Raw genomic sequence first — 16,909 nt, 5'->3', positions numbered from 1 at the left:
TCCTGACTGACCTACAGATTGTTGAAAAGTGCCATACTTACAGGTCAGGATCAACATTCTTCAGCCAAGTGCTATTAAGTGCATTCTCTGCACTAATACGTTTGGATGGATCTAGCTTCAGCATCTGATCAAGAAGGTCTAAGGCAGGCTGGGGCATTTTGTCTTTGAAGTCTTCCATTATTCTCCTACGGTATGTCTTCTTGGGCTTCATTGTTCCCCAGCCAGGTAATTTTACAATGTCTGGCCAGTCAGCAGGTGTCGGTGTCCCACATACTCGAGATATTACATCTAACTGCATGGCTTCAGTACTGGCCTAGATTACGAAAAGATTTACATAAAAATTTGTGAATTCCCTTAATGATAACTTGCTCACACTCTAAAAGCACATCCATTAAAAGCCACCTGTCTCCATTTACTCACACAAGTTGCTGAATACACAAGCCCCTAAAACTCAAAAGCATCTTCATTATTTCCCTCCCACACATCCCTTTCAACCTTTCTTGGGACAACCCCCTGCATTCCACCCCCAAATTTATACACTCTTGTTGTCATCCTACCCTATCCTTCACACCTTTATTCCCAAACCACCTCAGCCCTCAGAATTATACCCTTGATGACCACACTGTCTTTTTAATTACTACAGTGAACCTACTGCATAATGTTCATACTACACATTGCTCTCAAAGACAACATCTCATTGGGCACTGTGTTATATAAGCTGTGTGTTAGTTTTACTCAAATTTGCAAGGGTTATGAATATAAAACATACTGAAAAAAATAAAATAAGGAAATGTTGTTCAGATTAGCATTAGTTAGGCCAACAGATCTAATACTTCTTGGGACTTTTCAATGATATCAGTATATTTAACTTCACATGGTTAATAATACCCTAAAGAAACAACAGGAGAAATGATTTTGACACAAGACACTAAACTGCTCCATATAATCCTGTACTCGCTTTCCATTATGCATATACCATTAATAATTTTAAATATTTATTTGGCACACTGCTTAATGGTTCAATTTCTCACAAATTTAAGTGAAAAGTGCAACAAACCTGAAAAAGTGGCCGCTTCTGAAATAGTTCTCCAAGAATACATCCACATGACCACACATCAATGGCAGGCCCATATCGCTCTTCTCCTAGTAACAGCTCAGGAGGACGATACCACAACGTGATGACCTTGTTTGTGTATGGGCGCTCTTTATTTGAACTAAATAATCTAGCTAAACCAAAATCACCCAGCTTGATTTGGCCTCTGAAAATTTAAGGTGGTTAAGTTAATAAATGAAGCAGTAAAAGCACCAGAATTTGTGCACAGTGCAATTAAAGATGATTGGTACAAAGCATCTTTGATACATTTACAATAAAGTCCTGTATGCTCAAGTGGAAAAAAGTATAATTTTAACCACTTAGAAATATATACAGTACAGCAAAAACATAAGTAAATTTTTTAAATGGTCTCCATGGGGAAGTGGAAAAGAATTCTTCCTCCATAAACCATGCCTGTCGTATGAGGTGACTAAAATACCGGAAGCAAGGTGCTGGTAACCCCTTCTCCTGTATAAATTATTAAATTTAAAAAGAAAAACTTTTGTTTCTTTCTTTTTAGGTCACCCTGCCTCAGTGGGATATGGCCAGTTTGTTGAAATAATTTTTTTTTTACCTCAACAGCAATTTCCTGCTCTGGCAGGAAACTGTTGTCTTGCCCAAGTGTGCTGACATCACAAATTCAAATTATCCTCTGACTGCAACATCCCCACCTATCCTCCAAAGTGCAGGCACTGTACTTTCTGCCTCCAGGACTCGAGTCCGGCTAATCAGTTTCCCCAAATCCCCTCATAAAAAGTTCCTTTGCTTATTTCTATTCACTCTTAACATGTTCACACACAAGCCTGCAGGATGCTAAATTCCTAAAACTCAAAGCCTTTATCCCCTCCCTCCAACTATTCTTGAAATGACCCTTAATCCTCCTACCTTTCACCCCAGATTTATACACCTGCCAACCTCTCTCTCTCTCCATCATCTCTAGATGCCCAAACCACCTCAACCCCTCCTCAGCCCTGAATTATACTCTTGGTGACCCTCACTGCTGTTTAATTTCTATGCTCCTAATTCTCTGCATAATACTGATACCACACATTGTTCTTAAACATTACATCACTGCCTCTAGCTGCCACCTCACTGCAGCATTAAAACCGTGCCTCACACCTATACAACATAAAAATGTTGGTAATACTATACTCTGGTATATTCCCTTATTTGCCTCCATAAACTTCTCCTTGCAAGGATGAATAAGCACTTCAACCCTTTTACCTTTATCTATTCCATGGTTCACCTTGTCTTTCACAAACACATCTGCAGACATGTCCACTCCTAAATATTTTTTTTTATTATCACACTGGCCGATTCCCACCAAGGCAGGGTGGCCCGAAAAAGAAAAACTTTCACCATCATTCACTCCATCACTGTCTTGCCAGAAGGGTGCTTTACACTACAGTTTTTAAACTGCAACATTAACACCCCTCCTTCAGAGTGCAGGCACTGTACTTCCCATCTCCAGGACTCAAGTCCGGCCTGCCGGTTTCCCTGAATCCCTTCATAAATGTTACCTTGCTCACACTCCAACAGCACGTCAAGTATTAAAAACCATTTGTCTCCATTCACTCCTATCAAACACGCTCACGCATGCCTGCTGGAAGTCCAAGCCCCTCGCACACATAACCTCCTTTACCCCCTCCCTCCAACCCTTCCTAGGCCGACCCCTACCCCGCCTTCCTTCCACTACAGACTGATACACTCTTGAAGTCATTCTGTTTCGCTCCATTCTCTCTACATGTCCGAACCACCTCAACAACCCTTCCTCAGCCCTCTGGACAACAGTTTTGGTAATCCCGCACCTCCTCCTAACTTCCAAACTACGAATTCTCTGCATTATATTCACACCACACATTGCCCTCAGACATGACATCTCCACTGCCTCCAGCCTTCTCCTCGCTGCAACATTCATCACCCACGCTTCACACCCATATAAGAGCGTTGGTAAAACTATACTCTCATACATTCCCCTCTTTGCCTCCAAGGACAAAGTTCTTTGTCTCCACAGACTCCTAAGTGCACCACTCACTCTTTTTCCCTCATCAATTCTATGATTCACCTCATCTTTCATAGACCCATCCGCTGACACGTCCACTCCCAAATATCTGAATACGTTCACCTCCTCCATACTCTCTCCCTCCAATCTGATATTCAATCTTTCATCACCTAATCTTTTTGTTATCCTCATAACCTTACTCTTTCCTGTATTCACCTTTAATTTTCTTCTTTTGCACACCCTACCAAATTCATCCACCAATCTCTGCAACTTCTCTTCAGAATCTCCCAAGAGCACAGTGCCATCAGCAAAGAGCAGCTGTGACAACTCCCACTTTGTGTGTGATTCTTTATCTTTTAACTCCATGCCTCTTGCCAAGACCCTCGCATTTACTTCTCTTACAACCCCATCTATAAATATATTAAACAACCACGGTGACATCACACATCCTTGTCTAAGGCCTACTTTTACTGGGAAAAAATTTCCCTCTTTCCTACATACTCTAACTTGAGCCTCACTATCCTCGTAAAAACACTTCACTGCTTTCAGTAACCTACCTCCTACACCATACACTTGCAACATCTGCCACTCCTAAATATCTACATATATATCCACGTCACCCTGCCTCGGTGGGAGACAGCCGACTTGTTGAGAAAAAAAAAAAAAAAAAAAAAAAAAAAATATCCACTTCCTCCAAATGCACTAATGTCAATCTGACATTAAATCTACCAGTGCCTAGACTTCTCTGTAACCCCTCATCTTACTCTAATCTATGTCCACTTTTAACCTCTTTCTGTTACATACCCTCTCAAATTCCTCCACCAACCTTTACAACTTGTCTCCATAATCTCTTAAAAGAACTGTCATCAGCAAAGGCAACTATGACAACTCCCACTTTGTATCAGAACCAACATCTCTTAATTCCACACCCCATTCCAATCCCCCTAGTATTCACTATTTTTACAATCCCATCAACAAATACATTTAAAACAAGGGTGATATTGCACACACATGTAACTCCTGGATTAAAAACAATATAAATTAATCTGATTACAAGAAACAATCAATACATCATTATTATTATTATTACATATATAAAAAACAGATAAGTGTTTAGATCATTCAGCAGCAATATACGTATACAAGAAATTTCTTATAAAATTAAAGGAGTGCCCATTACAAATTTAAAACAATACAGTGGACCCTTGGTTTTCACTGATCTTAGTTATTGCCGATTTTGGTTTTGGCTGACTTTTTTCGTCGATTTTTGGCTTTAGTTTTCGCCGATTACCTTAGTTTTCGTTGATCATACAGAACCTGTCCAGTCCCCATTGCGCAGACAAAGCAGGAGACAGTGTGGTGCAGTCCATTACTTGTGAAAAAGCAAGGCAGTTGCTTGAGGATCTCATAAAGAAACTGCCTGAAACAAGTGGTGATGAAAGTGAATTCAAGGCCGGAAAAGGTTGATTCGAAAATTTCAAGAAGCCAAGTGGCATACACAGTGTTGTAAGGCACGGTGAGGGTGCCAGTTCAGACAAACAAGCGCCAGAAAAATTCGTTGGGGAATTCAAATGTTAGGTAGAGTCTGAAAAATTCCAACTCAGAGTGTTCAATTGCGATGAAACAGGCCTCTTTTGGAAGAAAATGCCAAAGAGAACCTACATCACGCAGGAGGAAAAGGCACTCCCAGGACACAAGCCTATGAAAGACAGGCTAACTTTCTTGTTGTGTGGTAATGCTAGTGGGGATTTCAAAGTGAACCCTTTACTGGTGTATCACTCTGAAAATCCCAGTGTTTTCAAGAAAAACAGTGTTGTTAAGAGTAAATTGTGTGTGATGTGGAAAGCAAACAGTAGGGCATGGGTCACAAGAAAAATTTTCCTGGAATGGATTAATGAAGTGTGTGAAAAAAGTGTGAAAAAAGACCTGGATAAGAAATTGAGAGTATGTAGGAAAGAGGGAAATTTTTTCCCAGTAAAAGTAGGCGGCCTTAGACAAGGATGTGTGATGTCACCGTGGTTGTTTAATATATTTATAGATGGGGTTGTAAGAGAAGTAAATGCGAGGGTCTTGGCAAGAGGCGTGGAGTTAAAAGATAAAGAATCACACACAAAGTGGGAGTTGTCACAGCTGCTTTTTGCTGATGACACTGTGCTCTTGGGAGATTCTGAAGAGAAGTTGCAGAGATTGGTGGATGAATTTGGTAGGGTGTGCAAAAGAAGAAAATTAAAGGTGAATACAGGAAAGAGTAAGGTTATGAGGATAACAAAAAGATTAGGTGATGAAAGATTGAATATCAGATTGGAGGGAGAGAGTATGGAGGAGGTGAACGTATTCAGATATTTGGGAGTGGACGTGTCAGCGGATGGGTCTATGAAAGATGAGGTGAATCATAGAATTGATGAGGGAAAAAGAGTGAGTGGTGCACTTAGGAGTCTGTGGAGACAAAGAACTTTGTCCTTGAAGGCAAAGAGGGGAATGTATGAGAGTATAGTTTTACCAACGCTCTTATATGGGTGTGAAGCGTGGGTGATGAATGTTGCAGCGAGGAGAAGGCTGGAGGCAGTGGAGATGTCATGTCTGAGGGCAATGTGTGGTGTGAATATAATGCAGAGAATTCGTAGTTTGGAAGTTAGGAGGAGGTGCGGGATTACCAAAACTGTTGTCCAGAGGGCTGAGGAAGGGTTGTTGAGGTGGTTCAGACATGTAGAGAGAATGGAGCGAAACAGAATGACTTCAAGAGTGTATCAGTCTGTAGTGGAAGGAAGGCGGGGTAGGGGTCGGCCTAGGAAGGGTTGGAGGGAGGGGGTAAAGGAGGTTTTGTGTGCGAGGGGCTTGGACTTCCAGCAGGCATGCGTGAGCGTGTTTGATAGGAGTGAATGGAGACAAATGGTTTTTAATACTTGACGTGCTGTTGGAGTGTGAGCAAAGTAACATTTATGAAGGGATTCAGGGAAACCGGCAGGCCGGACTTGAGTTCTGGAGATGGGAAGTACAGTGCCTGCACTCTGAAGGAGGGGTGTTAATGTTGCAGTTTAAAAACTGTAGTGTAAAGCACCCTTCTGGCAAGACAGTGATGGAGTGAATGATGGTGAAAGTTTTTCTTTTTCGGGCCACCCTGCCTTGGTGGGAATCGGCCGGTGTGATAATAAAAAAAAAAAAAAAAAAAAAGAAATTGCCACTCCAGTTTTGTACCAGTGAAGTTTTTGCCTCCTAACACCGCTCCTCTCCACCAGCCCAAGGACCAGCAGATCACTGGAAACTTCAAAAAACTATACACCAAAGCAATGTTTCAAAGGTGCTTTGACATAACCTCGGACTCTGAATTGACCCTAAGAGAGTTTTGGAAGAATCACTTCAATATCTTCCACAGGGGAAGTGGAAAAGAATCTTTCCTCCGTAAACCATGTGTGTCGTATGAGGCGACTAAAATGCCGGGAGCAATGGGCTAGTAACCCCTTCTGTAGACATTTACTAAAAAAGAGAAGAAGAAAAACTTTATAAAACTGGGATGCTTAAATGTGCGTGGATGTAGTGCGGATGACAAGAAACAGACGATTGCTGATGAAAAGAAGTTGGATGTCCTGGCCCTAAGCGAAACAAAGCTGAAGGGGGTAGGGGAGTTTCGGTGGGGGGAAATAAATGGGATTAAAGGTTGGAGGGAGGGGGTAAAGGAAGTTTTGTGTGCGAGGGGCTTGGACTTCCAGCAGGCATGCGTGAGCGTGTTTGATAGGAGTGAATGGAGACAAATGGTTTTTGACAGTGATGGAGTGATTGATGGTGAAAGTTTTTCTTTTTCGGGCCACCCTGCCTTGGTGGGAATCGGCCAGTGTGATAATAAAATAAAAATAAATCTTCCACAGCATAGGCCTTATAGATAAGGTTTGGCAGAGAGTGACTTCCAGGACGATGAACTCTGCTTGGGGAAAACTGTGACCAGACTGTGTCCAAAAGAAGGATTTTGAAAGGTTTGAGGCTGACCCTGTTGACCCTACACCTGCTGTGCAATCGTGGCATTGGGGAATTCCATGGGGTTGGATGCGAGTTTGGAGGATGTGGAAGAGTTGGTGGAGGACCACAATGAAATGCTAACCACTGATGAGCTGCAAGAGCTTCATCTGCAACAGCAACAGACCACAGCTGAGGAAATTGCTTCAGAGGAGGAGGAGGAGGAAGAGAGATGGAAGGTGCCTTCTTCAAAGATTAAGGAGATTTGTGCAGTGTGGACTAAAGTGCATTCATTTGTGGAGCAACATCACCCTGAGAAAGCTGTTGCAATCCATGCTGGTGACTTTTACAATGACAATGCCATGTCCTATTTTACGCAAATCTTAGAGAGATGCAGAAACAGACATATCTAGACAGATATTTTGTGCAACAGCAGTTCAGTGACACTCAAGCTGGTCCTAGTGGCAGTAAAAAACAAAGGAGGGAAGTGACCCCAGATAAGGACTTCGTACCAAGAGACCTAATGGAGGGGGGATTCCCCTTCCAAACAATAACCTATCTTCCCTCTCCCTTTCTCCCTCCCTCCCTTCCTTCCAGCAACAACAGCCTTCAAAAATGTTGAGTGTCATGTTTAATGTTCATTCTTTTGTGCATATAAATGTATATTTAAGGTGAAAAAAATTTTTTTTTTGATACTTCTGGGTGTCTGGAACGGATTAATTCCATTTGTATTATTTCCTATGGGGAAAATGGTTTTGGTTTTGGCCGATGGCTCTGGAACAGATTAAACACGAAAACCAAGGGTCCGCTGTATGTATTTATAAAGCAAACAGACTATCATTTTATGTGTATAACTTAACATTAATGATCATGTAACTAGCCTGTGAACTGAGTCTGGCATAAACTTCTGATGTGCAACCAAAAAAAAAAAAAAATTATCATTGCCCACCTCTAATTATTGCCAATCTTGAACAACAAATTCATAAACTCAGTACAGCATAGAACTTTACAAGCAATTACTTACTTGTTATTCATAAGAATATTACTACATTTAATATCTCTGTGAAGGAAGTTCTTTTTATGGCAGTAATTAAGGCCATTGAGAAGCTGTCTCATGATAGAAGCATTGTGCTGCTCGGAGAACTCCACCATGCCCGACTCCAGTAGCCCCATCAGGTCATGGTCCATGTATTCAAACACCAGATAGAATGAACCCTTATCCTGAAACAAATGTATTAAGTACCATGTGAAGCAAAAATATACATTACAGTCACAGTCTTAACAATGCAGAACAAGCCACATGCAGATGGAAAGCTTTAGCACTGGATCTTTCGCACTCTCGTGCATCAGGAGCTATGCAACATAGAACAGCAACAGATAGGAGAAATTCTCTCTGAGGCAAGGCAAAAGCATGTCAGTGGCAGCCCACATCACAGTGGTGTGATTGGACAGGAATGTCTCCATTGCTTATTATGGACTCTATTTTTAAATTTTATGTGAAATTGGTCAAATTACTGACTTCTAATCACTTTATAGGACAATAGCTGAATGGGCAGATTCTTTGTGCTCAATCAACAGAAGGCATACTACCAAAATGGCTAAGAATTCAGTTGACCAGTACAATGGAAATGGTTTAAGATAGGACCGAAATTGGGTGAAATCGCCGTTGCATAAATTGTAGAGACCACAAACTTTGTGGCTGTGTAATTCGACAAGTTTTCCATCAAATTTCTTACTTTTTGGGTGTCATTACCTCCAGAAAAAAAAATTCTCTACCATTTCAGAGGAATTTATTTTTTTTAACCCTTTCAGGGTCAGTTGTATTGTATCACGGCTCTGAAGCCAGTATCAGTCCTGTAGAGCAATGCCATGATAGCTCAGCTCACTTAGATAAGATGTGAGCAGAAAATTTGGGTCTAGATGTGAGAAATTATGCTCTCGCGAATTTTGATGTGTCAGCGATATTTACGCATCGGCAATTTTGCCGACTTTGACTCCCATATTAGGCCAATTACATTATTCCAGTCGACCAAATTCTTAGCGATTTCACAATTACTTCTATTCTATCAATTGAACACAAGAATTCGCCAAGTCAACTGTTTCAACTACAAAATAAAGTGATCAGAAATTGGTAATTTGGCCAATTTAATGCAAAGTTAAAAATACTCCAATTTCAAAATAGGATCCAGAATAAACAACGCAGGCATTCCTGGCACTAAACTAACATTTCCTCTATTCATTAGTTACGTTTTCAGGCTTTACTAATGAATTCCATCTTGATTTTTTATTCACAACAAATTTTTATTCAAACCAAAAAATAGAAGATTTACTGTTATGCAATATTGTAATAATTGTATAAATAATATCAGCACATTTGTGAACATATATTAGACCCACCAGCTGTAGTGTATTACACGTGTGAGGTCATTTGTTTACTCTTGAACATCGGCAAAAATTTAACATTACCACTACTTTGAGCTCAGTTTCAAGCCATTTCCCATACTAAAACCAATCAAAATCACCTCTACTTCTGTAATATGTCTTCCATTCTATCAAATGAGACCAAGAAATTGGAAATACAACTATAAAAAACATACGAAAAAACACTGCAAAGTCGCTGTTTTAGTCGAAAATTACGGTCTCAGTTTTTTTCTCTCATTATGCACTATGTGCTGCAGAATTTGTTTTATGTGGTGCACACATACCACATATGTGTATTCTCTCATATCAAGGCCAAAATTTACCGCTCACAGCTTATCAGAGTGAGCTGAGCTCATGACGTAGATCTACGGTTTGGACCCTCAACGTAAACCCGTAGATCTACGGCACGGACCCCTCAAGGGGTTAAATACGCATCCAACTGGCCAGTCTAATACGCATTTAGGAATGCACTGACATTATGTATACAATTATTACAATAATGCAGTAGTCTACATAACAGTATTATTATTATAATCAAAAAGAAGTGCTAAACCACAAGGGCTATACAGCTGTATAACAGTAAATCTTGTTTTTGTGCAAATAAAAATTGAAAATGGAAAGCAAGCATATTATAAGAAGGGCCTTGAGACGTGACTAATGAACAGAGAAAATGTTATTTTAGTGACAGGAATGTCTGCACTATATTCTAGACCCTGTTTTGAAAATGGCATTTCTTGAATTGTGTGTGAAATTGGCCAAATTACCTATTTCTGATTACTTTACTGGGTAGTTTAAATAGGTAAATGGGCAGTTTCTTGTACTCAATCAATAGAATAGAAGGAATGCTAACAAAATAGCTATGTGGAACAATGGAAATGGCCAAAAATAGGACACAAAATGGGCAAAATCGCTGTACGTAAATATCACCAAGACCACTAAGTTTGTGAGAGCATAATTTCCTAAGTTTTCCATCAAATTTCATACTTTTTGTTTCATTATCTTCAGAAAAGAAAATTCTCTATCATTTTATAAGTTAAAACAAAAAAAAATTTTTTTTTTTTTTGGAGTATTGAGCAAGTTTGAGAGCAGGGGGGTCTCGACCCTGAATGGGTTAATTTTTGAACATTGAGACTAAGTTTTATTTTGGGGGGTCTTTATAGTGAAAAGTTAATAACAAGTGTTATAGCCATCTAAAATTTTAACAAATTATTAAAAAATTGATAAAGATGGGACACAAGCCTAGTTCTACTTCTGTATCCACAGACAAGTACAAGTCCCATCTGACTTACGACCTGCCTGACATACGACTACTCGTACTTACGACCCTACATCTGGCAGCATATACAGTAGTAAAATATTTAGTAAAAAGTAACATACGTCTGGCAGCATATACAGTAGTAAAATATTTAGTAAAAAGTAACATATGATACTATGTAGATACTATTTTATATAGCAAAGGTTTGACATTACGCCCTACCCAGTAGATCAGCAATTTTCTAAGGTTTGACTTTCATCCATTTTGACTTAGGACTGGTTGGTTGGAACCAAGCTCAGTCATAAGTTTATGACAGAACCAACTAGAGGAAACAATCTGCTTGACTTGGTTCTTGCCAGCAAAGAATCACTAGTTAATAATCTTGAGGTAAGTGATGAGCTAGGGGAAAGTGATCACAAATCACTTGGTTTCAATGGAAAGTGATCACAAATCACTTGGTTTCAATGCATCATGGAATTACCCAGATAACTGCAATCAAGTCGCTGTTCCATATTTCTGCTTGGCAGACTTCATGGGTATGAGAAATTACCTGGGTGGGCTATATTGGGATGACCTTACTGTGTGTCAGGTAGGTAGGGTTGGTTGCCAATATGATGTATTTCAGAGCATAGTGCTGGCTGCCCAGATGACTTCTGTCCCGAGTAGGGAAATTAGATCTAACAAAAATGATCCCAAATGGATAAACAATAGATTAAAATATCTCATTGGTCAAAAGAGAGGCATATATAGGCATATCAAAGGAGGGAAAGGGCAGTTAAGAAATCAATATATTCAATTAGAAAGAGAAATGAAATAAAAAAAAAAGGAATAAGAAAAGCAATGAGAGATTATGAGGCTAAAGTCGCAAGGGATTCGAAGACTAATCCAAAAGGGTTCTTTCAGATATACAGAAGAAAGATTAGGGATAAGATAGGCCCACTTGAGAGTAACTCAGGTCAGATCACTGACAGTGATAAGGATATGTGTGTGAACTTTTCAATACCTACCTTCCTCTCAGTTTTTACTCAGGAAGATACTAGCAAAATTCCAGAAATAATAAATTATGTAGAACAGGATGATGATAAACTATGCACGATTAGGGTAACTAGTGACATGGTGGTCCTTAGACAAATAGAGAAATTAAGCCCTAACAAATCTGCAGGCCCTGATGAACTGTTTGCAAGGGTTTTAAAGAATGTAAAGAGGAACTTAGCATACCTTTGGCTAATCTTTTCAATGTATCACTAGAAACTGGCACAGTGCCAGACAAGTGGAAAATGGGAAATTTAATACCCATTTACAAGGCAGGTGACAGGTCCTTAGCTTCAAACTATAGACCAATAAGCCTAACCTCCATAGTTGGTAAATTTATGGAATCAATAATTGCCAAAGCAACTCACAGCCATCTTGAAAGGCATAAACTGATTAATGAATCTCAGCATGGTTTTACAAAGGGGCATTCATGTTTTACAAATCTGCTAACTTTCATCACTAAGGTATTTGAAAAGGTAGATCATGGTACTGAATATGATATTGTGTATATGGACTTCAGTAAGGCTTTTGATAGAGATCCACATCAGGGGCTGTTGCAAAAACTTAAGGCACACAGAATAGGAGAAATTTTTTAATGGGTAGAGGCATGGTTAACAAATAGGCAACAGAGAGTTTGCATAAATGGGCAGAAATCAGAATGGGGGCATGTCACAAGCAGTGTTCCACAGGGGTCAGTGTTGGGCCCCTTGTTGTTCACAATCTACATAAACAACATAGATGAGGGAACAAATAGTCACATAAGCAAATTTGCTGATGACACCAAAACAGGCCGTCCAATTCATTCCAATGAGGACATTAGAGCACTCCATGATGATTTGAATAGACTGATGCAGTGGTTGGAGAGGCAGCAGATGCAGTTTAATATAGACAAATGCAAAGTTCTGAATGTTGGACAGGAAAAAAACCATGCCACATATAAACTGAATAATGTAGATCTTAATATTACAGACTGTGAAAAGGATTTAGGAGTTCTGGTTAGCAGTAATATGGAACCAAGACAACGTGCATAAGTGTTTGCAATAAAGCTAACAGAATACTTGGCTTCATATCTAGAAGTATAAATAATAGAAATCCTCGGGTTGTTCTTCAACTCTTATATATCTTTGGTTAGGCCTCATTTATATTATGCTGCACAGTTTTGGTCACGGTATTACAGAATGGATAATAAATGCACTGGAAAACGTACAAAGGAGGATGACAAAGTTGATCCCATGTATCAGAAATCTTCCCTATGAGGATAAACTGAGGGGCCCTGAATCTGCACTCTCTAGAAAGGCGTAGAAATAGGGGGGATATGGTAGTAGGTTGGTAGACAGCAACCACCCAGGGAGGTACTACCGTCCTGCCAAGTGAGTGTAAAATGAACGCCTGTAATTGTTTTACATGATGGTAGGATTGCTGGTGTCTTTTGTCTGTCTCATAAATATGCAAGATTACAGGTACGTCTTGCTACTTCTACTTACACTTAGGTCACACTAAACATACATGTACACGTTTATTTATACACACTCATCTGATATTTCCTTGATTTTATCTTAGTTCTTGTTCTTATTACTTTTCCTTTTATATCCATGGGGAAGTGGAATAAGAATCTTTCCTTCGTAAGCCATGCATGTTGTAAAAGTCAACTAAAATGCCAGGAACAATGGGCTAGTAACCCCTTTTCCTGTAATAATTACTAAAAAGAATAAGAAGAAGAAAATCATCAAAGTGGGAAGTCTGAATGTGCGTGGATGTTGTGCGAATGATAAGAAAGAGATGATTGTGGATGTTATGATGGGAAGAAGCTGGATGTCCTGGCATTAGGTGAAACAAAGCTGAAGGGGGTGCATGAGTTTCAGTGGAGAGGAATAAATGGGATTAGGTCAGGGGTTTCAAATAGAGTTAGAGCTAAAGAAGGAGTAGCAATAATGTTGAAGGATAAGCTATGGCAGGAAAAGAGGGACTATAAATGTATTAATTCAAGGATTATGTGGAGTAAAATAAAGGTTGGATGTGAGAAGTGTGTTATAGTAAGCGTATATGCACCTGGGGAAGAGAGAAGTATAGAGGAAAGAGAGAGATTTTGGGAAATGTTGAGTGAATATGTGGGGAGTTTTGAACCAAGTGTGAGAGTACTTGTGGTTTTCAATTTTAATGCTAAAGTGGGTAAAAATGTTGTGCAGGGAGTAGTAAGTAAATTTGGGGTGCCAGGGGTAAATGAAAATGGGAAGTCTTTAATTGAGCTACGTGTAGAAAGAGGTTTGGTAATAATTAATACATATTTTATGAAAAAGAGGGTAAATAAATATACAAGGTATGATATAGCACGTAATGAAAGTAGTTTGTACACGTTTATAGAGGGGCAACTGATATATTGGATCATTATCTAGTTGTAGCTACAGTTAGAGTAAGAGGTAGATGGGATAAGAGGAAAATGGCAACAAAAAAGTAAGAGGGAGGTGAAAGTGTATAAACTAAGGGAGGAGGAAGTTCAGGTGAAATACAAGCAACTATTGGTAGAAAGGTGGGCTGGTGCAAGTATGAGTAGTGTGGGGAGGGAGGGGGGTGAAGAGGGTTAGAATAGTTTTAAAAATGCAGTATTAGAATGTGGGGCAGAAGTTTGTGGTTATAGGAGGGAGAGTGCAGGAGGAAAGAGGAGTGATTGGTGGAATGATGAAGTAAAGGGTGTGATAAGAGAAAAAGGTAGCTTATGAGAGGTATTTACAAAGCAGAAGTGTTATACGAAGAGTAGAGTATATGGAGAGTAAAAGAAAGGTGAAGAGAGTGGTGAGAGTGCTAATGGAGAGCAGATGATAGTGTGGGAGAGGCACTGTCAAGAAATTTTAATGAAAATAAGAAAAAAATTTGAAGTGAGTTAAACAAGTTAAGAAAGCCTAAGGAACGAATGGATTTGTCAGTTGAAAACAGAGTAGGGGAGTTAGTAGATGGGGAGATGGAGGTATTGGGTAGATGGCGAGAATATTTTGAGGAACTTTTAAATGTCGACGAAAAAAGGGAGGCGATAATTTCATGCACTGGCCAGGAAGGTATACCATCTCTTAGGAGTGAAGAAGAGCAGGATGTGAGCGTGGGGAAAGTGCGCGAGGCATTACGTAGAATGAAAGGGGTGTAAAGCAGCTGGAACTGACGGGATCTTGACAGAAATGTTAAAAGCAGGGGGACGATATAGTGTTGGAGTGGTTGGTATTTTTGTTTAATAAATGTATGAAAGAGGGGAAGGTACCTAGGGATTGGCGGAGAGGTTTTTACATTGAAGCATATATGTGAACAATGTTTAGATAAAGGTAGGGAAGGTTTTACTGCATTTATGGACTTAGAAAAGGCATATGATAGAGTGGATAGGGGAGCAATGTGGCAGATGTTGCAAGTATATGGAATATTTGGTAAGTTACTAAATACTGTAAAGAGTTTTTATGAATATAGTGAGGCTCAGGTTAGGGTGTGTAGAAGAGAGGGAGACTGCTTCCCGGTAAAAGTAGGTCTTAGACAGGGATGTGTAATGTCACCATGGTTGTTTAATATATTTATAGATGGGGTTGTAAAAGAAGTAAATGCTAGGGTGTTCGGGAGAGGGGTGGGATTAAATTATGGGGAATTATATACAAAATGGGAAGTGACACAGTTACTTTTTGCTGATGATACTGTGCTTATGGGAGATTCTAAAGAAAAATTGCAATTGTTAGTGGACGAATTTGGGAGTGTGTGTAAAGGTAGAAAGTTGAAAGTGAACATAGAAAAGAGTAAGGTGATGAGAGTATCAAATGATTTAGATAAAGAAAAATTGGATATCAAATTGGGGAGGAGGAGTATGGAAGAAGTGAATGTTTTCAGATACTTGGGAGTTGACGTGTCGGCAGATGGATTTATGAAGGATGAAGTTAATCATAGAATTGATGAAGGAAAAAAGGTGAGTGGTGCATTGAGGTATATGTAGAGGCAAAAAATTTTATCCATGGAGGCAAAGAAGGGAATGTATGAAAGTATAGTAGTACCAACACTCTTATATGGGTGTGAAGCTTGGGTTGTAAATGCTGCAGCGAGGAGGCGGTTGGAAGCAGTGGAGATGTCCTGTCTAAGGGCAATGTGTGGTGTAAATATTATGCAGAAAATTCGGAGTGTGAAGTTTATAAAAGTATTAGTCAGAGGGCTGAAGAGGGTTTGTTGAGGTGGTTTGGTCATTTAGAGAGAATGGATCAAAGTAGAATGACATGGAGAGCGTATCAATCTGTAGGGAAAGGATGGCAGGGTGGGGGTCGTCCTTGAAAAGGTTGGAGGAAGGGGGTCAAGGTGGTGTTGTGGGCGAGGGGTTTGGACATCCAGCAAGCATGTTTGAGTGTTAGATAGGAGTGAATGGAGACGAATGGTATTTGGGACCTGACGAGCTGTTGGAGTGTGAGCAGGGTAATATTTAGTGAAGGGATTCAGGGAAACCGGTTATTTCATATAACCGGACTTGAGTCCTGGAAATGGGAAGTACAATGCCTGCACTTTAAAGGAGGGGTTTGGGATATTGGCAGTTTGGAGGGATATATTGTGTATTTTTATACGTATATACTTCTAAACTGTTGTATTCTGGGCACCTGTACAAAAACAGTCATTATGTGTGAGTGAGGTGAAAGTTTTGAATGATGATGAAAGTATTTTCTTTTTGGGGATTTTCTTTCTTTTTGGGTCTCCCTTTCTCGGTGGGAGACGGCCGACTTGTTTAAAAAAAAATGGTTGAGGTGTATAAACGCAAAGCAGGAATTAATAAATGGGACGTAAATAGTGTTAAAAATACCTAACATAGACAGGACTCACAGCAATGGTTTTAAAATGGAAAAATTCAGATTCAGGAAGGATATAGGAAAGCATTAGTTTGGTAATAGGATTGTAAATGAGTGGAACAAACTCCCGAATACCATCATAGAAGCTAAGACGTTGTGTAGTTTTAAAAATAGGTTGGATAAATACACTAGTGGATGTGAGTTGGACCTGACTAGCTTGTGCTTCTAGGTCGGATGCTCTGCTCCTCCCTTCAGTTATGCGTCTGACATCACTAGGTCAAGGCATTGGCTTAAGCCGGTGGCGGCGGCAGCGGCGGCGGCAGCAGCGGCGGCAGCAGCGGCGGCGGCGGCAGCCGCAGCAGCAGCCA

The 16,909-nt window shown here is 39.9% G+C and overlaps 1 protein-coding gene across 2 annotated transcripts in view; it reads right to left on the bottom strand.

Annotated features, from left to right (window-relative positions):
- Positions 1-16,909, bottom strand: part of Cdk12 (Cyclin-dependent kinase 12) — a 109,822-nt gene that overhangs the window by 25,493 nt on the left and 67,420 nt on the right. For both annotated transcript variants that reach the window (XM_053779747.2, XM_053779748.2), the window contains exons 6-8: positions 8,068-8,264; positions 1,058-1,259; positions 42-313 (exon numbers count right to left, since the gene is read on the bottom strand). In XM_053779747.2, the coding sequence (XP_053635722.1) occupies positions 42-313; positions 1,058-1,259; positions 8,068-8,264 (671 nt within the window). The remainder of the gene's footprint in view (positions 1-41; positions 314-1,057; positions 1,260-8,067; positions 8,265-16,909) is intronic.

This window comes from Cherax quadricarinatus, chromosome 24, assembly GCF_038502225.1.
Source record: "Cherax quadricarinatus isolate ZL_2023a chromosome 24, ASM3850222v1, whole genome shotgun sequence".
NCBI classification, from domain to species: Eukaryota; Metazoa; Arthropoda; class Malacostraca; order Decapoda; family Parastacidae; genus Cherax; species Cherax quadricarinatus.
Note: the sequence above shows the minus strand (reverse complement) of the source record. Positions and strands in the feature narration are given on the sequence as shown.